The sequence below is a fragment of the Chiloscyllium plagiosum genome, unplaced genomic scaffold (assembly GCF_037043375.1).
Source record: "Chiloscyllium plagiosum isolate Xiang-an unplaced genomic scaffold, Cpla_swu_hap1 HiC_scaffold_33, whole genome shotgun sequence".
NCBI lineage: Eukaryota > Metazoa > Chordata > Chondrichthyes > Orectolobiformes > Hemiscylliidae > Chiloscyllium > Chiloscyllium plagiosum.
Window position 1 is genome coordinate 23,521,505 of NW_028270171.1, and position 25,809 is coordinate 23,547,313.

Below are 25,809 nucleotides of genomic sequence, written 5' to 3' on the forward strand. Positions count from 1 at the left end.
AGGACTGACCTTCACTTGATGAAACCAGGCTAATTTTGCCCTATTTTACCATACACTTCCAAGTATTCAGAAATCTCAAGCTTCACAATGGACTCCAGACTCTTATCCACAACCAAGGTTAGGCTAATCGGTCTGTAATTTTCCATCTTTTTCCATACTCCTTTTTTTAAAGAGGAGTGTCATGTTACTGATTTTTCAGTCCTCTGGGACCCTCCCTGATTCTAGCGATTCCTGAAAAATCACCACTAATGCCTCCACTATATCTTCAGCTATCTCCTTTAGAACTCTGGGGTGTAGTCCATCTGGTCCAGATGATTTATCTACCTTCAGGCCATTCAGTTTTTCTAGCACCTTCTCCTTGGTGATGGCTACCATATTCAGCTCTGCCCCCTGAGTCTCTTGAATTTTTGGGATATTACTAGTGTCTTCCACCGTGAAGACTGGACACAACGTAGCTATTCAGTTCCTTGGCCATTTCCTTGTTCCCCACTACTATCTCTTCAGCATCATTTTCCAGTGGTCCAACATCCACTTTTCCCTCTCTTTTGCCATTATATATCTAAAGAAACTCTTACAGTCTTCCTTTATATTACTGGCTAGCTTACTCTCATATTTAATAACATCCCTCCCTTTTTTTTTGATGCCCCTGTTGGCCATTGTAAGCTTCCCAATCCTCTGGTTCCCTACTGCCCTTCGCCACATTATATTCTTTTTTTTTTGCCATTGCTGTTCCCTGAAGGTTGCATTGTCGTTCAACAAGATCATGGCTGACCTGCCCCAGGCCTGAACTCCTTGATATTTCAGCAACCTACCTTCATCCCTTTAAATGCTTTTGATTTCAACTCTCTGGGATGGAAAGTTCCGGACATTCACTATCCTCAGGGAAAAACATGCCTTTGCATCTCAGATTTAAATGAGTGACCCCATTGTCTGTAGCAGGAGTAGGTTCTGCATGCTTTTCTGGAATTTTGACCTTCATTCTTTTAGATATTAGTGATGATCTCTGGGTTCACATTTCATTCACTGTTTTTAGGTGCTGGCGACCTCCTGCTCCAGATCCTCCTTACTCTGGGATGACAATTTATTGTGATCAGAACTCACTGTTTGAAAGGACAGTGGAAGCAGATTCAGTTCACTCAGTAGAGCATTCACACGTGGAAAAGACCCATTAATCGCTACACAGTGCTTCCTGTTAGCTAACCAATCCTTTAGCCATGATATAAAAACAAAGAACTATGGATGCTAAAAATCTGAAACAAAAACAGAAAGTGCTGTGAAACTAAGCAGGTCTGGCAACATCTGAAAACAGGAATACAGTTAATATCCGTGGTAAAATGTGATCCTCCTACACCCTATTTTTGTTTGGGTAAATCTTGACTTTCCACTTGCCATTAACTTGCTTCCTGTATTGAAAATAGGAGCATTTGCCAGATTTCAGTTGCTGATTTCCAACACAACCTCCAACCATACCTCCTTGGACTCAGTTGCAGACTTCTTCCACTTGTTGCAAAGGGAGGATATCTCTCTCCTGATCTTCAGACTCCTGACAGGACATTTAGGGAGGCATCTGCAATATGGGACTGAGGCTCAATCTCAGACTTAAACTTGCATTTTTGGACTATCGCTTTATGTACTGGAGATGAAGTTTTGTCATGCAGATTCATGTGATACTTACTGTTCCTGATCAGGCAGGAATGCCAGAAGTATAAATAATCTTGAGGTAACTGAGTTAAAATGTCATTGATGGATGAATTGTTCTTTCTTCCAGTTTTGCCCACAGTTTCTGAACTTCCCCCAACATTTTACCCCATCTCCCATTTTAAGTGCATATATTTGTTGTTCTGAAATCTGAAACAGTATAGGTCTTAACGTTTTAAAATCTCACCAGAGTCTAAATCTTGCTTTAGAATCTTAACATTTTTCACCCTGAAACGAAGGTTCAATACTTGTAATTTTCACATGTAATATCTATTTAAATATATAGTTGGTAAGTATCACTTGGGCTTGAAACTGTAACGCTGAAGATCTGTTTAGCATTGAAAGCTTCAAGAAAGTCCATGAGAATGGATCAAGACATAACCATAAACTGAAATTAGATAATCGGAAGCTTATAGTCCTGAGCAAGTTTGAGAGCAGACATGTTAAATATATAGTCTGTGGAACAGTTTACATCACTTGATTAAAAACAAAAAAAACTGCTTGCAATGTCACATGACTGGATGTAATGATAATAGCCTGAGAAGCAAACTGTGGATTTAGAATTTAGTTCAGCTTTTGCTGGTGGTGGGGCATGGGGAGATATCAGAAGAGTCACATTAGCTATTGCACTCAACATCCTAAGCAGTGATAGTAGTATATGCAATCCCATTTTAGACATTTGCAGTGATTTTGCTGTTATATACAAGCTGGCACCTTGTTTCAGAAGTCAGTGATCTTAAAGCTGGTCGAGAATACTTAATTGGTTGTTTTTGACTGACACAGATTTAATGGGCTGATTTGCCTTTTTCTGTGCTGTAAATCTAGATTTTCCTTTTTCAAATCTGTGCTTACTTTGTTATAAATTTTGTTTCTGGATGTTCTTCCAATACCTTTAGTAGGGATTCCATTATTTCTCTTGTCACTAATGTTAAGCTGATTGCTCTGTATTCCCCGAGACATCATCTAACCCCCCCCCCCAAATCTTGCAATAAAGCTTTATATTAGTTATCCATCATTCTGGCACAATTTCTTTTTACATATTAATATTTTGTGTATAATGCCCCTGCCAACTCTTTTCTAGATTCTTTTAAAATGTGTGAATTCAATGCATCTGGACTAGAGATTTTATCATCTTTGAATTTGGTTAGTTCATTTAATCCATTGACTTTTTAAATTTCAAATGGACTTATCTCATTGCTTATCTCCTTCTCCAAAATCACATCTACCTGTTCTATCTCTCTGATAGGTCTGATACACAGTAACTCTTTTTACATACCTTAATTTTTTTAATGGCAGTATACTATGCAAGTGTGTTAGAAAACATCTTTATGCTCAATTTTGTTTTTGTAGATTAGCTGTTGATTGTCAGAAGGATCCTTCTGTACAAGGAAATGCTTTCACAGCTCCAAGCATTGCAAGTGAGAACATGTTGGAGAAGTATTCAGAATTCCTGCTGAATGTTTGCGACACTTTGTGTATCCCAATTGTAATGGTAAGAAGCGTCAAAATTTTAATTAGAAAAAATCCATTTAGTTTTAATTTACCAAACATGAAGATTTGAGTGATAATCAGGAAATTTGATGAACTTGGTCAAAATCACCAATTGTCTTCATAGAGTAAAGAGAGAAAATCTGATTCCAGTGATAGAAAGGCCAGTTCTCAGAGGACACAGATTTAGGCTGTTTGGCAATAAAACCAGATGAGAGATGAGGGAAAAGAATTTATATAGTGTATTATGATGAACTGGATTACACTGCCTGAAAGGGTGGAGATTCAGTAACAGCTTTTGAAATGGAATTGGAGCAAAGATGAGTGGAAGGCATTTCGCAGGGTTTTAAGAAAAGAGGAGAGGAAATAATTGAATAGCTTTACCACTGGCACGTTTATCCTAATAACTTCCTATGTTGTATCAACCTATAATTCTATGGTTTGGATAGAGAATACACAACAAAAGAGCATTGTGGAATTTTTAACCTTAATTCTATAGCCACTGAAGCTAGTTGTAAGATGTATTTTATTTTAAAGGAATTGTTGCATTTTGTATACTGTGCATAATGGGCAATCGTTTTGACTCATTCAAAACCCATTCACTTACATTGAATTAATACCAGTCACCTGAGTTCAAGAATTTACTTCTTGCGACTGTGAGGTCAATATGCAAATAACTCTAATGTGATATGTCACTCCTCACTGTGCTGGAAATCAAGTCCCATTATTATTGGAGTCATAACAAATGTTAGAAGATTTAGTCAAACTACTCAATTGACCTGACTGTAGAACTCAAGTTTCTGTAAGAAAATAACTTTATCAGAAACAATTTGTCTTTGGCCAATTGCAATTAAGAAATACGAATTCTCAACTTGTAAATCTCTAGCCTTGTTTCAAACATGAACAAATTAGCTAATTTCCAGAGGTGAGGTGAGCATGCCCTTGACATCAAGGCTACATTTAACCAAGTCAGGTATCCTGGAGCACTAGCAAAACTAGAATCAATGGGAATCTGGGGTAAGTACTCTGCTGATTAGAGCCATAACTGATGCACAAAATAGTTGTGGTTATTGGAGGTTCATTTTCTCAGATCTAGAATGTTTCTGCAGGAGGAGCTCAGGGTAGACATTTTATAATTAACCTGTTCTGATTTATTATTACATGACTCGAGAGCTGGTGGGACTTGAACCTGGGTTCCATGGCTTAGAGATAGGAGCACTGCCACTGTGTCACATGAGCCTTTAGTGGCTCAGTGTAGTATCCCAGGCCCAGTCATCTTCAGCTGTTTCATCAATGATCTTCCCATCATCTTAAGGTCAGAAGTGAGGATGTTCGCTGATGATTGCACAATGTTCAGCACTATTTGCAACTCCTGAGTTACTGAAGCGGCTAGTTTCCAACTGCAGCAAGATGTGGACAATATCCATATTTGGATTGAAACATGACAAATAACATTTATACCACAAGAAGCAGCTCACCATCAACTTCTCAAAGGCAGTTATGGATTCACAATAAATGCTGGCCCCGCCAGTAATATTCATGTACTACAAGTAAATGAAAAAAAAACTTTTTGATTGTATTATGACAATTAACTAGGTAATTAATACAGTTGCTACAATTTTTAATTTATGACATCAATCATAATATGGAGTTAAACATAATTGCATCATGGGCTATTTTTTTAAAAAAACTACACCAGTTGGAGATAATGCAACAGGACAGAGCGACAAGTTGTTTATAGATAGTATGATGATGCTGTGGCTTTCAGGAGATTATTTTGTCCTAGATTTTTTTTGAAGAGAGGTTGTAAGACGGTGGCCATGAGCTGTCTACTTAAGACTACTTGAGTAAACAGCTAGTGAGGCCTTGTTTTTTTTTAAATTGGAACAATGGAAGCAGCCTGGGTGTGGCCAGATCTCACAGACCAGGCTTTCTAGTTTTTTTTTGTTTTAGTTTTGCAGTTTAGCTTTAAGCAGAAGCTCTTGGGGTTTCAAAAGAGTTGGAAGCTTTAATGAATGTCTTTTGGCTGCTATGTCCTCTAAATTTTCTTGATGTTTTTTCCTCCCAGATTGGAGAACTGCAAGTGAGAAACTAGGTCTGATTTTTTTTGCCAAGGGGTATGTTTATGCGATGTTACTATATTGAAACAGTTAATTGGTAATAGGTACTGTATCTATTATTCTGTTAAGTTTTCAAGTGGAGTAGTTGTTCTAAATTTTCTCTTTCTTTGGTTGTATTTTAATGTTATATATATATAAATAAATAGTATTTTGTTTAACATTGTGTATTTTGGCCAGTCACATTGCATCTGGTGGGTTCACTTCACATTTGCCTTTAAAAATAAGAAAAGGTTAGGGTCTAGGCTACCTTCTTAAAATATTTTGATGGGGTCTGATCTGGTCCATAACAACTGCCTGATTTTGGGTTCATTTTCAAATTGAATTACTTTGATTGCATGATCATCATGAATAAAATGGGGCGTACAAAGAAAGTATAGAACTGTGGATGCTAGAGATCCAAAACTATAGCAGAATTTGCTGGAGAGACTCAGGTCTGGCAGCATCTGCGAGAAGAAATGTTCAGAGTCTGATTACTTCATCAGAAGGGTCTTCATCAGTTCTAATAATAAAATGGGATTATGAACAATAGACTGCATCATGAGATGGGCTTTCATCTAAATCACTCTGGCAGTAACCTTTACAGCAGATTGAATCAGACAGATTCTCATGACATAGTAATGGAATAAATCAAATAAGTTCAATAATTGGCAAACATTCCACTCAACCAAATTACTGTCAAGATTTTAGAAAATCTATACCATTGTTTTGGATTTTATGAAATGTCTTGTCTCAGGGAAGTATCAAAATTATAGAACGTCCCCCTGCCTAGGTGTTCACTATTTAGGTGTACGGCAGCTCCATCTTTTGGTGAGTATAACTATTGGAACAACCTTAAGTAATTGATGCACAAAAACCTGTGTCATACTGCAGGTCTCAATTAGTTGCTCTCAGGGAAAGTACCAATGATGGGAGATGTTTACTAATAGTCAACATATATTTTTCATTAATATCTATTGTAACTAGGCCTCTTTTGTACTGCTGTGTCTTCATTCTTCACAGCAGTCAAGTAGAGGAGCAGATAGATGAAATAGTAAATAATCTTAGGGTGAATTTTACAGCACCTTTGCCCTGTACTCTTTTCCCTCTTTATATTTCTTGGAATATGGTCTTATCCAGCTACCTGGCATAACATTGACCTTAAGATGAACCTGGTTCTAAAATCCACCTGATGCCCATTTCAATTGACTTCTGTTTTAATCAAAATTTGTGGGCGGCACGGTGGCACAGTGGTTAGCACTGCTGCCTCACAGCGCCAGAGACCCGGGTTCAATTCCCGCCTCAGGCGACTGACTGTGTGGAGTTTGCACGTTCTCCCCGTGTCTGCGTGGGTTTCCTCCGGGTGCTCCAGTTTCCTCCCACCATCCAAAAAGATGTGCAGGGTCAGGTGAATTGGCCATATTAAATTGCCTGTAGTGTTAGGTAAGGGGTAAATGTAGGGGTATGGGTGGGTTTAGCTTCGGCGGGTCGGTGTGGACTTGTTGGGCCGTAGGGCCTGTTTCCACACCGTAATCTAATCTAATCTAAAAAATGGAGGATTTGACTGCAGTCTATATGTAACAGAAATTAGTTACTTTGATTCTACTTACAGAACAACCTCAATTATCCGAATGAGACGGGCAGGGAGTATTTTGTTTGGATAATTCATTGTTCGGATAATGGATAATGTTTTTACAGGACCTTGAGATCTTTTTCGGATCATCTAAAATTTGGATAATTGATGTTCGGGTAACCGAGGTTGTGCTGTACTTGAAAATGTCTTAGAGTTATAGAGTCATTCAGCATAGAAACAGATCCTTCAGTTCAACTCGTGCATGCCGACCAAGTTTCCCAAACTAAACTAGTCCTACTGGCCTCCATTTGGCCCATATCCCTCCAAACCTTTCCTATTCAGATTTATCCAATTGAAACTCCATGTGCCACTCTTCAGCCTGTTGGCCCAATTGATCAAAATCCCTTTGTTACCTTAGATAAACTTCTTCACTGTCTTCTGTTTATTTAGACTATAGTCAACTCTGTTTTACTGTCCAGTTCAGGTATTCTTTTTAGCTTTATCTCTAAACACATCCGTGTTCTAGGGTAGTGCAATGCAAAGTGATCATGTGATGACATCCTGGCTCTTGGTATAATTGCACATTGATCTCTTACTGCAACACTACTGTTAATAATATTACACCTACTTTCCAAAAGATAGATCTCATATACTAAAGGTGAAAGTGCATAAACATTAGCCAGTAGCAAAATTAGTTAGACTGAGATAAGGAAAGTAAACTTTATGGCAAAAGAGATAAACATTATACAATATAAAAGTACAAAGTCTGAGGATGCATATATCATTTCAGTAGTGAAACAGTGAAAGGTCATGCTGGTAAGATTAGGGAAAATGGATGACTAAAGATATTGAGATTCCAGTCAAGAATAAAAAAGAATCATATACTGAACATAGATGACTGGGATCAAATTATTCTCTTGAAGAGTATAAAAAGTGTAGGAGCATTCTTAAGAAGGAAATCAGGAAGGCAAAGAGAGGATATGAGATAGCCTTAGCAGCTAAGGTTAAGGATATTCCAAAGAGATTCTACGAGAACATTAAGAGCCGTTAGGCGAGGAGACTAGGACCCGTGGACACAGCCTTAGAATTAGAGGAGGTAAATTCAGAACAGAAATGCGGAGACATTTCTTCAGCCAGAGAGTGGTGGGCCTGTGGAATTCATTGCCACAGAGTGCAGTGGAGGCTGGGACGCTAAATGTCTTCAAGGCAGAAATTGATAAATTCTTGATGTCACAAGGAATTAAGGGCTACAGGGAGAATGCGGGTAAGTGGAGTTGAAATGCCCATCAGCCATGATTGAATGGCGGAGTGGACTCGGGCCGAATGGCCTTACTTCCGCTCCTATGTCTTATGGTCTTAAAAGAGCAACTAGAGGGAGAGGATAGGTTCCCTTAAAAATTGACGTAGTCTTGGTGTTGAACCTCAGGGAGATGGGGGAGATGTTAAATGAATATTTTGTCAGCTTTTACTGGAGAAAGAAATGGAGACTAGAAAACTTAGGGAAATAAATATTGATGTTTTGAAAACAGTTCACATAGAAGTGGAAGTGCTGGAGGCCTTAGAAAAGCATAAAAGTGGATAAATCTACGAGACCTGATCAAGTGTATCCCAAGACATTGTGAGTAGTAGGGAGGACATTGCGGGCGCCCGAACAGAAATAATTGTATTATCTATATCCATGGGGGAGATGCCGAAGGACTGGAGGGTGGCTAACATTGTGCCTTTATTTAAGAAAATGAACTAACTTTATTAATTAATTTACCTTACAATTATTTTCAAAGGTTTTACTAAAATCCAACTTCTTGTCCTTTGTGTAAGGGAAATCATGTCCCTTAAACTTGATTGAGATTTTTGAGGAAGTAACCAAAAAGATTGATGAGGGTAGAGCAGTAGGTTCTGCTTGGATCTTAGTAAAGCCTTTGATAAGGTTCTGCATAGTAAACCAGTTAGTAAAGTTAGATCACAGGGATTCAGGGTGAGTTTGCCAACTGGGTACAAAATTGGCTTTATGGTAGGAGACAAAAGGTGGTGGTGGAAGCTTGTTTTTCAGTTGTTTTTGTGACCAGCGTTGTTCTAGGAGAATCAGTACTGGGTCCATTTTTGTTTGTCATTCATACAAATAATTTGGATGAGTATATAGAAGGTATGGTTAGTAAGTTTGTGATGACAAAATTGATGGTATAGTAAACAATTAAGAAGGTTATCTAAGATTACAAAGAAATCTTCATCAAATGGGTCAGCGGACTGAGGAGTTGCAGATGGAGTTTCATTTGGATAAATGCAAGATATTAGATTTTGGTAAAACAAACAAAGGCAGAACTTAGATAATTAATAGTAGGTCCCTGGGTGATGTTGTAGAACAGAGAGACCTAAAGGTTCAGGTACATAATTCTTTGAAATTTGAGTCCCAAGTAGACATTGTGGTTAAGAAGTCATTTAGCATACTTGCCTTCTTTGCTCAGACCCTTTTGAGTATAGGCGTTGGGACATCATGTTGAGGTCGTACAGGACATTGGTGAGGCCTCTTTTGGAGTACTGCATGCAGTTCTGGTTGCCCTGTTGTAGGAAGAATATTATTAAACTGGGGAGGGTTCTAAAAAGATTTACCAGGATGTTGCCAGGAATGGAGTTATAAAAATAGGCAGGATTAGCTGGGACTTTCTTCACTGGAGCATAGAAGGTTGAGGGGTCACATTATAGAGGTTTATAAAATCACGAGGGGCATAGATAAGGTGAATAGCAAAGGTTTTTTCCCTAAGATGGGTAAGTTCAACACTAAGGGGACATATTTTAAAGGTGAGAGGAGAAAGCCTCAGAAGAGACATGGGGGCAACTTGTTTTACACAGAGTGGTTGGTATATGAAATGAACTGCCAGAGGAAGTGGTGGATACAAGTTACAACGTTTAAACGTTTGGGGGGGGGGGGTGCTGAGGAATCCAAGATGGCGGCAACCCAGCAAGTCTGAGTCTGTAGTACTCCACCCAAAACTCAGGCAAAGTGGGCCACCCGCCTCTACTACACCTTCCAAACCATTCAAAGTAACTTTTACCTAATTTACTTGGTCATTCTGCATCTAGCTTGAGTAATTTGGTGCAGTGCTAAAATGACTAAAGGAAAGAATGCTCGCAGCAGGAACACCTCCCCCACCCCCTCCCCCTCCAGCAGTCGCAGAGACGTCCGCAGCCACCTCGGGGGACTTACCTATGGTGGTGAGCCTGTTTTCTTTAATTAACAAGCTGCAGGAGAAGATCAACGTCTTCATAGAGGAATCCAGGTCCAGATGGGAATCGTGCTTTTGCAGTGTGACCGAGATATTGAAAAAATCGACATCACGTTGGAGGGGCGGAGCTAAAGGCCGCAACCCCGGAACCCGCTGCAGAGTCAGCCGGGTCCGGACTCTCAAATAACGAGTCCGGACTTTAGAAGAACATCATCAACGACCTCGAGAATTAGGGTTGCCGAAAAAATATTTGTTTGCTGAGCCTTCCTGAACGGGAAGAGGAAGACCACCTTACAGTCTTCTTGGAGCAGTGGCTCCCTCAGATATTGAACCTGGAGGTTGGATCAGGCCAGGTGCGGGTAGAGTGGGCCCACCGGGTTGCTATACACAGGCCCGGGTCGGACCAGTGCCCTGTTCCGGCTTCAGTGTTACAGAGAGAAGCAAATGCTCATGGAAGCCTCCAGGATCCCCCAGCCATGACATATAAGGAATCTAGGATTATGCTGTTCCAGGATTTCTCCCCAGCTTTGGTCTGCAAGAGCAGGGCGTTTGATGAAACAAAGAAGTGTCTAAATGACTTAAACATCCAGTATTCCTTGCGTTGCCCAGCGACGCTGCATTTTAGCCACAAAGGACTCGTCTATATCTTTGGATCGCTGGAGATGGCCAAAGAATTTTTGGACTCTCTTAAAGAGACTGTAAGAATTAATCCGTGTGGTTAATGAGGCTGTTTTGCCCCCGGTTTCCCCCTTTTTTGTCTTCTTATTTGCTTTATTGTTTAATATCATCCCCGGGGGGGTAGGGAGGGGGTCTTATTTGTTCTCCAGTATGCAATTTCGTCTTTATTTATATAAGCCGGGCGGTTTAGTTGATTCGTGTGGGAGAGGGTGTTTGCTCTGTTCTACCTCATTTTTTTTCTTAGAGTGGGGCTTTCTTTTTCTGTTATCATACTTGGTTATTACCTGCTGAGATTGTAACTTTATAGTTTTACATGCTTATACTTGGTATTACCTTTACTAAATGTATCTAGACATTGGTGTGGGTGGAGGGGTGGGGTGCTCACTTTCAACTTTAGTTTTATAGCGCACTGCAATTTCTTTATTTTACTATGTGGTGCCTGGGTTGAGGGTGGGGCGCTGGTTGGGAGAGGATACGATGGATTTACTGATAGGAAGATACCTGGGAGCAAGGGGGAAATCGCCTTTTAAATGTGCTTTATATTTTTCTTATTTAGAAATAGTTTTTCACTATATTAGCGTGAGTGCATTAAAGAATTTCTATTTTTGTGAATTTTCTGTGCTCGGGGTACTTTGGGTGGGATTCTTCCTCCCGGGGGTCTCCGACTTGCCTGGACAATTATGGTTAGTCATTCGATTAAGTGGTGCACCTGGAATGTCAAGGGGAGTAATTCACCAATCAAAAGGAAGAAAATACTATCAAACCTCAAAAAAGAAAGGGTTGATATAGCTCTCTTACAGGAGACACATTTACTGGATAAAGAGCACTTGAAATTACAACAGCAAGGATTTGATCAGGCCTTCTTTTCATCTTTTAGTTCAAAAAGTAGGGAGTAGTCATTCTCATTTGGAAGAACCTTCCTTTCAAAATCTTAAGTCAGATAAAGGATGAATCTGGACGGTATCTACTGATCAAAGCCCGTATAAATGGAGAGGAGTATGGGATTTTGAATCTTTATTGTCCTCCGGCACACTCTTTCAAATTTATAATGAAGCATTCTCCAAACTGATAGCTTTCGGGGCTCATTATACAATTATAGGAGGAGATTTTAATTGTATGATGGACCCAGAGGTAGTCAGGATACCCAAGAGTACTGCGGGTACATCTCCTAGATCCAGACAATTGGCGGATTTGAATAAGGAGCTAGGATTAGTAGATATGTAGAGGTGCCTTCACCCGCAAGGCAGAGATTTTTTTAAATTCTAATCTACATAAGTGTCACACTAGAATTGATATGTTTTTTGCCCCCTCTACCTTTCTGAATTATACACTATCCTGTAAAATAGGTAATATAATAATCTCTGACCATGCTGCAGTGTACATGGAAACCAAGACTAGGGACAATGAAACGACCCCCCGACATTGGCATATGGATTCTTTTTTAATGAAGGATAGTAAATTCGTAAAATATTTTTCTCAAGAATTCAAAACCTTTTTGGAAATTAACTCAGGTGCGGCCAGTAACCCGTCGGTGATGTGGGAGACCATTAAGGCCTATGCACAGGGTCTGATTATTTCATACTCGGCAACCCAAAAAAAACAAAAGGGAAAACAACAGCGTCTACTCGAGGCTTGCTTGAAGGCAGCTGAGATAGCTTATGTTGATAGATCCTCTGTTGCCAAATTACAAAGGATTACAGCCCTTAGGACAGCTCTGAGTACTGCGTTTACCCAAACGGCAAAGAGGGAAATATTATTTGAAAAGCAAAGATTATATGGCGATAAGCCTGGTAGATACCTAGCGTATCTTGCAAAAAGAAAGGCCCCTCAAGCTATCATGTCCATTAGGGAAAGTGCTGATACTTTGACTCATGATCATAAAAGAATCAACACAATCTTCAGAGAGTTTTACTCTGATTTGTATAAATTGCAGGATTGTGAAGACAGAGCTAGGAAAATGGAGTCCTTTTTTAAAAGCCTGGCCTTTCTGGACTTAACCCCGGAACAGGTGTTGATTTTGAATACTCCCCCGACAACCCAGGAGGTACTTGACGCAATCAAGCAGCTTCAGAGCGGTAAAGCACCTGGCCCAGATGGATTCCAAGTCGAATTCTACAATGAGTTTACAGGAGTACTAGCTGGTCCACTTATAGACATGTATAATTACTCATATGGTCAGGGCTGCCTCCCCCCTTCGTTGAGAGAGGTGAATATCTCTCTCATTCTCAAAAAAGGAAAGACCCCAGAAGATTGCGCATCATACAGACCAATATCTCTATTAAATGTAGATTTTAAAATTCTTTCTAAAACACTAGCATTGAAGTTGGAGAGGGTGTTACCACACATCGTAAAACAGGACCAGACAGGGTTTATCAAGGGCTGTAGATCATCTAATAATATTAGAAGGGTTTTGAATGTGATTCAAATCTGTCATCAAGAAAGAATACCGGGAATAGTAGTCTCGTTGGATGCAGAGAAGGCATTTTACTGGGTTGAATGGTCATACCTGTTTTACACACTGGAAAAATTCAGTGTCAGAAAGATATTCACTAAATGGGTCTCAATATTGTATAATGACCCCAAAGCAGCTGTGATTACCAATGGCTTAGACTCGGATACCTTCAGTGTGGGTAGAGTCTGCTGTCAGGGTTGTCTTCTCTCACTGTTATTATTTATGCTAATAATTGAGCCACTAGCGGAAGCTATACGGGCTGATTCTAATATAATAGCCCCAAGGGTTGGTACGGGTAAACATAAAATTCCCTTTTATGCAGATGATGTTCTCCTTTTTTTCAGTAATCCTTTATTTATTTATTTAGTGTGTTTTCAGGTTACAAAATTAATTTCACAAAATCGGAGGTAAGCCGATGGGCGGTCTCGCTAGTATGTCCTACTTATCAGACGGATCTCGCTTTCCCTTTTGGTGGTGCCTGGAAGGTTTTTTATATTTAGGTATTTTTATCACCCCAATGTTTGGCCAGTTGTATAAAGCCAATTTTGTATATCTACTGGAGAGGATAAGGCAGAACCTTCAATGTTGGGTGGATCTTGGTTAGGCAGAATAGCTCTAATTAAAATGAATACCTTGCCCCGTCTCCTATACCCTATGAGAATGCTCCCTGTGATGCTACCGAGGATGGCATTGTGCAAACTATATGGTTGGCTTGGTTCTTTCGTTTGGAACCATAGACAGCCCCTTATTAAGTTAAGGAAGCTGCAGCTTCCACAAGCAAGGGGAGGGCTGGATTTTCCAGACTTTAGGAAGTATCAGCTGAGTTCTCTATTAAGCTACATAGCTGATTGGTTCTCGTGTGACACGCAATCAATCTGGATGGAGATCGAGACCTCTCAAGCAAAGTGCCCCCTTATTAATCTCCTATTTTTAGATAAAATGAAAGCCATTATGGACGATTGTAAAAACCCTATTGTATTAAACGCAATTAAAGCCTGGAGGATAATGCGGCAAAACGAGGGCAACTCACAAAAAACCTCCCCTTATACTCCTTTAGTGGGAGCATGGGGTTCCCAACTGGGGCTCACAGACGCCACATTTAAATTCTGGAGCTCCAGGGGTATATCTTGCTTAGGGGGTCTGTTCGATAGGGAGGCTATGATGTCTTTTGAACAGCTACACCAGAATTTTGGACTACCTAATGGAGACCTCTTTCGGTACTTCCAAATTCGAGATTACATACAGAAGAAGACTACGTTATTAGATTGCTCTTATAAATCAAATAGGGAACGAAGAGTGTTTTGGCCAATGGGTTTACCCTCAGTCAACACTCTCTGTCATTCACTACATAACGTAGTATCAGAAGACATGAAAAGATTGTTTAAAACATGGAATCAGGAATTGGGGTTGGAAATCTCTTCAGAAATGTGGGACGACATTTGGGAAAATGCCAGAAAGATCTCTATATGTAACAGAACCCAAGCTACTCAAATAAAGATACTCCATAGGACTCATATAGCACCGGAACGATTGGCAAAATTTAGGGCAGGAGCATCTCCAATGTGTCCTAAATGTAAAATAGAGGTCAGCACTCTCATACACTGCTTATGGACATGTCACAAGATTCCCAAATACTGGGTCAGAGTAGCAAGTGCTCTGACAGACACATTGGGAGCAGAAATTAGGATGGATTCTGTACCTCTTCTCCTGGGCTTTTCTAGCCTGCCCTCCCTAGGTGTGCACGGGAAAAAAATATTCTCCATTCTTTCCTTTTGTGCAAAGAAACATTTCTTAGTAAACTGGGTAGCTGAGGGCCCTCCAGGACTTTTGAATTGGTATAGGTGGGTCATGGAATGTATTCCCCTTGACTTCCTTATAAATATGTTGCACTAAAAACCTGAATTATTTTATAAAATATGGCAGCCCTTTCTGAACTATATCGATACAGATATCTCGGCCATTTTGTCAAGGGCTTTTATCTAGTTGTGGTAACGGTTCTGGCTGGTCCGGGGACCCCGGGGGGGGGGGGGGGGGAGGAATCCCATACGAATATGGGCTTTATTATAACTTGATGTTAATTCGTCCTGAACGTGTACCTCATTATTTAATTATTATGTTATCCCTTTTTTATTTCCTTTTAAGTAATGTAAGATATTTTATTATACGTTCTGATTAGTTATAGGTTAGATTCGTAGTTAATTGAGTGTTTTTTTTTCTCTTTATATTTTCTCTTTGCTATGTTTTGGCCATTATTTATTTAATATCTAATTGTATATTAATGCTTGTATTTGTGTGTATTATTTTGTAAGTTTGTAATAATATGTTATAAAAGAAATGTCTTTTTCTTCAATAAAAATATCTGTCAAAAAAAAGTTTGGAGGGATTTGGGCCAAAAGTAGGCAGGTGGGGCTAGTTTAGTTTGGGAACATGGTCGGCGTGGGCTGGTTGGACTTAATGGGTCTGTTTCCATGCTGTATTAATCTATGACTCTAGTTTCGTTACCCTTTCAAATCTTATGATGTAATTTTTCAGAGATGTGGATTTCGCCCTTGGCTGTTCTTGATGTGTTGTCGGTGTATTGATTGTTCTTTTTGTGTTCCAGCCCCATTCTCCTTCCTTCTCCCTGTAACCCTTGATCCTCTTGCTAATCAAGAATCTATCTGTCTCCGTCTTAAACCCACACTCAACGATTTGGCCTCTGCAGTAATGAGTTCCATAGACTCACGGTTCTAAAGGGTGGTCTTTTCTCTGAGGCTGTGCCCTTGGGCCCTAGTCTCTTCTATTAATGGAAGCATCTTCTTTATGTCCAATCTACTCAGGCCTCACAGTATTCTATCATTTCAATGAGATCCTCCCCTTTATTTTTCTAAACTCCAGCAAATGCAGAGATCCTCAACCCACGTCATATGATAAGCCAGGGATCATTCTTGTCAACCTTCTCTGGACCTTCTCCAACACCAGCACATCATTCCTTACATATGGGGCCCAAAACTCACTATATTCCAAATGAGTTCTGACCAGCGCCTTATACACCCTCAGCAGTATATTCCTGCTCTTGTAATCTAACCTTCTCAAAATGAATGCTAACTTTGCATTTGCCTTCCTAACTACCAACTAAACCTGCATGTTATTTTTAAAAGGACCTGGAACTAGAACTTCCAAGTCCCTTTTGTGCCTCAGATTTCCGAAGCTTTTCCCATTTAGTCTTCACGTCTATTCTTCCTACCAAAGCATATAACCTCACATTTTCCCACATTGTATTCCATTTGCCATTCTTTGCCCACTCTTCTAGCCTGTCCAAATCCTTCTGCAGACTCCCAGTCTCCTCAACACTCATTGTCCCTCCATCCATCTTTGTGTCATCTGCAAACTTAATAACAATGTCCCCCGTTCCTTTGTCTAGATCATTAATTTGTAACATGAATAGCTGTAGTCCCAACATTGACCCCTGTGGAAATCCTCTAGCCACTGGCTGCTCTTTTGAATAAGACCCCTTTATCCTCACACTCTGCCTTCTGCCAGTCAGCTAATCCTCTATCCATGTCAGTATCTTGCCCCTAACACCATAGTTCTTATTTAGCAGCCTCCTATGTGGCACCTTGTCAAAAGCCTTCTGGAAATCCAAATAGATCATATCCACTGACTCCTTTGTCTAACTTGCTCATTAATTCCTTAAAGAATTCTAATAGATTTATCAGGCATGATCTCACCTTGATGACGCTGTGCTCACTCAGCCCTATTTTACCATGCACTTCCAAGTACAGTATTCTGCAATCTCATCCTTAATTTTGGACTCTAAATGCCCAAGGTTAGGCTAACTGGCCTATAATATCCTGTCTTCTGCCTTCCTCCCTTCTTAAACAAGGGTGTGAAATAAACTGTTTTCCAGTCTCTGGAATGCTCCCTGATTCTAGTTATTCCCAAGAGATCACCACCAATGTCTCCTTCAGAACCCTGGGGAGTAGTCCAACCAGTTTAGATGAGTTATCCAACTTCAGACCTTTCAGCTTCCCCAGTTGGTTCTCCTTAGTGGTGGCCACCATATTAAAAAAGTAACAAGGGGGGGGGGATGATGAAATACGAGAGTTAGCTAGCTAATAATATAAAAGAAGCCCCCTGACACTCTTGAAGCTCTGGTATGTTGCTGGTGTTTTCCACCATGAAGACTAATGAAAAGTACTGATTTAATTCTTCTGCCATTTCTTTATTCCCCATTACTACTTTACCAGCCTCATTTTCTGAGTCTCTCTCTGTCTCTCTCTCAATTTTTATATAGCTAAAAATACTCTTGCAATCTTTTTTTATATTGCTAGCTAGCTTACTTTCATATTGTATTCTTTTGCCCCTTTTTAGTTGTCCTAGGCTGGTTTATAAATCCTCTGGCTTCCCACTAATCTTCACCATATCATTTTCTTCAGCTGTTATCCTGTCTATGACTTCCCTTCTGGGCCCTACCACAAGCTGCTCCCAAAAAACCCATCTTTTAGAAATTCCACAAATTCTTTTCCTTCGGGTCCAACCTGATTTTCCTAGTTCTCCTGCATATTGAAGTCCCCCATCATTATTGTAATAGAACCTTTCTTACGTACCTTTTCTCTCTCCTGATTTATTTTTTGCGCACATCCTGACCATTGCTAGGAGACCTGTACATAACTCCCATTAGGTTATGTTCTTTCCTTTGAGCTTCCTCATGTTATAAAGGGGAAAGGGTGAACCCTTGTGATAACTAAAACTGAAACAGCCAGAGAAGCTTGCCTCACCTTTATAATCTGTTAAAAAGAGTGGTTAAATGAAAGAAAATTAATTCGCTATTCATTGCAAGCAGCAGGTAACAATTTATTAATTTAACTCTTACAGTGAACAAATTAACAGAATCACGAACAAACCGAACAGTTGCCCACCTAACTACTATTTGCTAACTGAACAAAATTTTACTCACGTGCTCTGCCTTCTCCACCATCCCTCCAGTCATAAATGCCTTTCTTCCACCTTTCCTATTGTCAGTGATGTTATCTCTGTGCCAGAGACCCGGGTTCAATTCCCGCCTCAGGCGACTGACTGTGTGGAGTTTGCACGTTCTCCCCGTGTCTGCGTGGGTTTCCTCCGGGTGCTCCGGTTTCCTTCCACAGTCCAAAGATGTGCAGGTCAGGTGAATTGGCCATGCTAAATTGCCCGTAGTGTTAGGTAAGGGGTAAATGTAGGGGTATGGGTGGGTTGCGCTTCGGCGGGTCGGTGTGGACTTGTTGGGCCGAAGGGCCTGTTTCCACACTGTAAGTAATCTAATCTAAAATCTAATTCAATGTAGGACTCTTAACTTGAAGTGTTGTGCTACCTTTTATGGGTAGATGGTGCAAAGAGTTTAGAGGTTTCTTGTGGGAGCTAGATGTTTATTTCTCAGATGACAGTTTGCTCTCACCCCAATTTTCAAAAGCCCTCTCCTTATATACCTTGGATGACGTATCAATTTTCATACATTAACATTGGTCTGAGGTTATCAAAACTATCAGATTTAAATTCAGTTATAGACTCATAGAGATGGACAGCATGGAAACAGACCCTTTGGTCCAACCCGTCCATGCCAACCAGATATCCCAACCCAATCTAGTCCTACCTGCCAGCACCCGGCCCATATCCCTCCAAACCCTTCCTATTCATATACCTATCCAAATGCCTCTTAAATGTTGCAATTGTACCAGCCTCCACCACTTCCTCTGGCAGCTCATTCCATGCACGTACCACCCTCTGCATGAAAAAGTTGTCCCTTAGGTCTCTTTTGTATCTTTCCCCTCTTACCCTAAATCTATGCCCTTCAGTTCTGAACTCCCTAACCCCAGGGAAAAGACTTTGCCTATTTACCCTATCCATGCCCCTCATAATTTTGTAAACCTCTATAAGGTCTCCACTTAGCCTCCGACGCTCCAGGGAAAACAGCCCCTGCCTGTTCAGCCTCTCCCGATAGCTCAAATCCTCCAACCCTAACAACATCCATGTAAATCTTTTCTGAACCCTTTCAAGTTTCACAGCATCTTTCCGATAGGCAGGAGACCAGAATTGAACACAATATTCCAACAGTGGCCTAACCAATGTCCTGTACAGCTGCAACATGACCTCCCAACTCCTGTACTCAGTACTCTGACCAATAAAGGAAAGCATACCAAACGCCTTCTTCACTATCCTATCTACCTGCGACTCCACTTTCAAGAGGCTATGAACCTGCACTCCAAGGTCTCTTTGTTCAGCAACACTCCCTAGGACCTTACCATTAAGTGTATAAGTCCTGCTATGATTTGCTTTTCCAAAATGCAGCACCTCGCATTTATCTGAATTAAACTCCATCTGCCACTTCTCAGCCTATTGGCCAATCTGGTCAAGATCCTGTTGTAATCTGAGGTAACCCTCTTCACTGTCCACTACATTTCCAATTTTGGTGTCATCTGCAAACTTACTAACTGTACCTCTTATGCTCGGTTTTCAATTTAAAGTGCTTGGCTTAAGTTAATTGGCTGATGCGTGCTAGTTGCCAAAATATCAAAATAAGCCTAAGGTTTCCAATCACACAATCAGTTAATATCTGTTTCAATTTCAATTACGTGTCTGTAATCTACAGTGATTTACAGACACAATTTTCTGTATAAGTCTCTTAGCTTAGAAAAGCACTTTACATCTTAAAAGAACCATGCACTTTTCCCCCCTTTTATTTAACAAACAGATTCCTGCCATTCAGTTCACGATTACTCTACACAACTTCGTAACATTTAAATCTACCCACACAGATTCTGTATCTTCTGACTCTATATCGTTTCTCGTTATTAACTTAATTTCATTTCTTACTAACAAGGAAATCCTACCCCCTCTGCTCATCTGCCTGTCCTTTTGATAGGATGTATACCTGATGTCCATAACATCATACCCCCAATTCAATCTGCACAACAATTTCATTTACCTCGTTTCATATACCACACACATTGAAGGGCAACACCCTCAGTGCTGCATGGACAGCCCACCCCCTCCCCCGTAATATTTGTCTGCTAACCTGTTGTGCCTGAAGTTCGATTCTTGACACTTTCCGTACTGTCTATCTTATTACTTGTTCTGTATACTTTAATAACCCCATCTGAGCCCTCTACCCTTTTATCTAGTTTGAAACTCTTGTCACCTCCATTTATGCCATTGGTTCATCTAGCTTATTTCAAATACTTTGTGCATTCAGATACAAAGCCTTTAAGTATACTCAATTATCAAGTTTCCCTGGAATTTTATGGTATATCGGTACAATATAACATTTACACATTCTGTCCCTTCCTTTTATTTTCTGGTAATAATTAACCCCATAGTTAACCAGAAAAACGTTCTTTTCCTTTACCTTTAATTTTATAATTGTCCATGCAACTGACAACACACCCCACCCCCATCCCACCCCCAACTCACCCTCACCCTGCGTGTCACTATTTACTGTCTGCTGCCTTAGTTATGCACTTTGCCAGGACTCTGGCATGATTCAGGAGGAGCCCGTTCCATTTGAATCCTTATTGACCACATCTAGTGCTTGTAGTTGTTGTGGTCTGGCTATGATCGCTTAGTATTTTCTATCATCTTCTAGCAATGTATCAATACTGTGACTTTTTTTCTCAAAATGTTCTTTTACAAATATTCTGGTAGGTATTAAAGCAATTACCAATTCTATTAATTAATCCAACAGTTCAGTTTCTGGAAAATTGCATCTGTCTTCTTTGTTATCGCATCTATAAACAAAATGATCAATTGCTTTACTGTGGCTGTTGCCTGTAGGACATTATTCTCAATTAGGAATTTGAAAATTTCACACATGAAGTTGATCTTCTGGCATTTTTCCATACATTTGCAGAATCTTTCTCTCCTCTTCAGATAAACCAGAAATATTGATTTTAGTATTTCAAGTGCTTGCTTATTCAGTTCTCCCACTGCTGTCATGAAGTGCAGCTGCCTTGTTTGCTTCAGAAGTTTAAACTTGGGTATTATATCTTTACCTTCTAGTTCAAGCTGGGAGATTTAGTAATCATCATTTTTGTAAGCACTTCAGATTTGCAGTCGTCTTACTGTTATTGAGATATTCCATAACTCCAGAGTGTGTAAGTTCAGTATTGAATTTTCTGTGATTTTCTCTTTTTTGTTTTGTTATAGTTATGATTCAGTAGAACCATAAATAGAACACGAGGTAAACAGAGGGTAAACTATAACAGGGAATGCTTTATTGTCCTCTCAATTCCATGGTTAGTTCTTGGACTGCCCCTCTAATTCCTGCCTCTGGGTTACCTGACCTGCTATCTTAGAGGGGCAACATACATCCCTGTCCCTTTACTTCCATTCTCTCCTATCAATATATATACATCCAACAATTATAACTATTTTACAAGCATTGTAGCTAACATATATACATCCTCAGGAGTGTTTGCAAAAGAAAACAACCCTTCCTTTGTTGACATTGACATGATCATTCTCTCAGGGGATGGTGATTCCTAGATGACCATCTACTTGTCTCAGGACCCTTTTCTAGGGTAGTTTCCCCTGTTATTCATCCTCTCTGGCTATCAGTGCCCTGTGAAGCTGCTGTTGTCTTCTACAGGTTGCTCTACTGTAACACGTGTTTCGTTAATGTGAATTTTCTATAACATGATTTGTGAATTGGGGACATTGTTTCTAAAGTGCGAACTTTTAAAACACGTTGGGTGTAATGCGATTACATTGCCAACACTTTAAGCTCTGATCTTGCAGTGTGATTTTTCTATAACGCGAGGTTGCACAAGAATACAGCCATCACGTTTTCGAAGAATAACTTGTGCGTGGGCCACCCTGGCTCTGAGTTACATGACTTGGTCAACACCACTGGTCCCATTTGGACCTGCTTAGTATTCTGAAGGACTTCACCCCCGTTGGTGAAATGTGGCAACCAGCTGGTACTTGTGTCTCCTCCAGACGAGTTCATCCCTAGTCTCCATAAATCTCAATGGTCCTGTTTGAGCCACCAGTGTCGCCGGGATCCATTTTTCTCCAAGTGTATAATTCCAGGCTAACACAGTCTCTCCTCTTTGAAATAACCTCGACCATGAGAGGTTCCCAACCATCTGTCTTTCTTGATTTTGCTCCACCATCTCTCTGGTCTCTGTGGGCTGCCATAACTCATGTGATTCTCAGCTAGTGGTTGAACATTAAGAACGTTGGCAAGCACTGGTTTGTCGCATATAGTGTGTGCCTGTACCTGCTGATGAACTTGTTGAGTCGCCATCCAAGCGAATCCTTCCCTTGTGCAGCCTTTAAGACCTGCTTCAAGATTTGTACAGATCTGTCCATTTGGCAATTTGTCGCAGGATGATATGGAGCCAATCTCTCATGTATGACTCTGTGATTTTCCAGGTACTCCTTGAACTTTTGTGTCACAACCTGCAAGCCATTGTCACTTACAACTTTTTCGGAGTTCCCAACCATGGTAAATATATCATCCAGTCTGTCTGTCAATGTTGCTGCCTATACTGACTTCATGACCATCATCTCGGACCACTTGGAATAAGCATCCACAACCATTGGTAACATCCATCCCTCTCCTGCTCCTGCAAAATTGACGTGAATCCAATGCCACTGTGATTAATGTCACTCCCATGGGTGAAGGGGCAGCAATGGTGATGCCTTTCTCACTAATGCATAAAATTTGCGTGATCCCGCTTTCTTCTCAATCTGGGTGTTTGCATTTAGCCACCCAAAGTAGCTGCTGGCTATTTCTTTAATTTGTACCATGCCGGGTGCCCTTGGTGCACTTGTTTCAGCACCTTTTCTCTTAATGGGAAAGGATAACAACTGTCATTCTCCACATTAAACACACATCTGATGTAGACAACTTCCACTACAGGAGAGTTAAAGTCCTGGGCAGTTTTTACGAGAAGTTCTTCCTCTCAGGATTAAGTCCACCATTAGATTCAAAACTGGGTCTTTCTGGGTAGTGTTCCACACCTGACTCACTGACACGTACTTTGTCTTCCTGGGAAAAGCACATAATTTTCAGATTCTACTGGGGAACATTCTTATTTCCTAATAGTGGTAGCTGTGTTTCTCAGATTGTCAGTATCTGATTTCATGTGGGTAGGCTAACAAAGTTAACGCCTATCTCTGCAGTCATGCTGCCACCATTGGCAGTATTCCTGTATGCAGATCAAAAATGGAAACTGACAGCCTGTAGTCTGTCTGCAGCATGAAGTGTCTGACATAAAGGAAATGGGTGAATGTCTTAACACTGAACACAATGACCAATCCTCCTTTTTACACTTGAGCATACTTCTTCAACTTCCTGAGTCACCTCAGTACCAACACAAAGCACATTTCCTTTCCATTCAGCAAGCTGTATGAGAGTGCAGCACCAAACCTTTAAGGCAAGGCATTGCACACCAACTGCAGTGGTAACTTTGGATTGAAATGAGTCAACACTGATGACTTTTTTAGGGCTTGCTTCACCTCCTGGTAAGCCTCCTCACAGTCGTGGACCATTGCCCTGGTCGCCATTTTCCTAGCAAATAGTTGCAGGAGTTGTAACGCAGTTGCCAGATCAGACATGAATTTGTCATAATAATTCAAAAGTCTCAGGAATGATCTCAGTTGAGATGCGTTCTGTGGTCTAGGGGCCTTCGTGAGAGCTTCGATCTTCTTGGGCACCTTGTGTAGTCCCTCACTATCGATTACATGGCCCAGGTAGTCTATGGAGTCTTTTAAAAAAAACTCACGTTTCTTCCTTTTTACTTTTAGGCATATTCTTCCAACATTTTTAGGGTTTCTTCTCGGTTTTTCAAATGCTGCTTTTCGGAGGAGCCAATAATTAAAATATCATACAGACAAAGCTGATCACCTGGCAATTCACTCAAAGTTTGGACCATGACCCTCTGGAGTAGAGCTGGAGCTGATGTGATGCCATAGGGCAGTCACTTGTAATGCAACAGTTCCCAGCATGTTATTAGTCAGTGGAAGCTATGACTCCTTTGTGACCCCTATCTGCAAGTATGCCAGATCCATTTTTGAGAATTGTTTCTCTCCAACCAATCCATTGAATAGGTCATTCAATACATGCAAGTTGGTATTGATCCATACAAAGGGCTGGAAATTACTGTGACCTTAAAGTCGCCACAAATCCTGACCATACCATCAGTTTTTAAAACTGGGAAATGGGAGTGACCCATTCACTGGTGATTACAGGATCCAATGCTCCCCAGGTTCACCAAGCTTTCCACTTCCGCCTCCACTTAAGGCCAGTTGGCGTACAGTACTGGATGCACCGTCAAAATCCTTGCACAAACTTCCTGCTTCAACCGAAGTTTAATTTCTTCTTTCATTTCCCCCAGGTTCTCTAGAAGTTACCCTTAGACCTGTCCAAAATCTCTCTCCAACTCATTTTTGAGTCCTCCAGCCTATTAACCATGCCCCAATTTAAGTTTAATTTCAGTAATATGGAGCAATTGATTAATGGAGGTTTGTCACCTTTCACTATGTACAAAGGCAATACAGCAGACTGGCCCCTTAGCCGTACTTTTTCCCAGCCCTTCAGTGGCACAGTTGTTCTATGTGTGTCCGTGGAGTAATCTTGGCAGGCTTCATGGCAATGTTTTTAACTTGTTCCGTTATATTGATTCAGGAATCATAGACACCCCTACACCCATGTCCAATTGCTTTTTTAAAGTCTTACCCTCTAAGTTGGGAAGAACTCACAAATAATCAGCTTCACCTTGTCTTGACAGGATGTTTAAACAAAACTCTGCTGTCTCTGGGCCATCTACTTCTCCCACAGACCTAGCTGACTCCAGATTTACTCCCTGGCTGGAAACATGACCATTCTATGCCTTGTCATCTGAATTATTTCCTTTAAGCACCCCTTTCTCTTGCTTGAGTTGTACTTGGCAATTTCAGGCAATATGGTCCATTAGCTTACACCTGAGGCACTGGACTTCTTGAGTCCAACATACTCATTCCCTGTGGCCACATCAGTGGTATTCTACAGTTGGTATCACATTCTGCTGAGTTTCCGCTATTTTCGGCACCTGGACATCATCGCTTAATTGTGTTGCTTAACTGGCGTCTAACCCATCAAAGTAGCAATTTCGAAAGCTTCCTGGAAATCCAGGTCTCTCCTTGTTGGTAGCTTCCGTTGAATGGCTTTGTGTTGGAGGCCACAAAGCAAATGGTCCCGCAAGACAGCTTGGAGGAACCCTCCAAATTCACAATGTTCGGCTCACCTTATGGTGGCCCTGAATTGGGCAATGGACTCTTCTTATGCTGTACCCATTTATAAGAAAGCTTCAGTGACCATTAGTGGCTTTGATGCAAAATAACTCCCCATCATTTTGCATAGTTCTTGGTGTGCCTTCTCTGCAGGTTTCTCTGGTTACTTCAGACTCCGTAGAAACGTGCTCCCAATGATACTCAAGAAAATCAGCACCATTATGTATTCAGCCATCTATTCGTTTTTAAACATGCATCAAAATGTCCAGTGTACAGTGTCCAACTTTCAATCTCTTCATCAAATCCCATCTCTCCAAATTGGCCTGTCATTTTGTTTTCCTGTCGGTGGGAATTTTTCCCGCCATTCAACTC

At 40.6% G+C, this 25,809-nt stretch overlaps 1 protein-coding gene across 1 annotated transcript in view; it reads left to right on the plus strand.

Annotated features, from left to right (window-relative positions):
- Nucleotides 1-25,809, plus strand: part of mei1 (meiotic double-stranded break formation protein 1) — a 174,931-nt gene that overhangs the window by 36,372 nt on the left and 112,750 nt on the right. Inside the window, exon 10 of the mRNA XM_087978115.1 lies at nt 3,049-3,190. Coding sequence (XP_087834241.1) covers nt 3,049-3,190 — 142 coding nt within the window. The remainder of the gene's footprint in view (nt 1-3,048; nt 3,191-25,809) is intronic.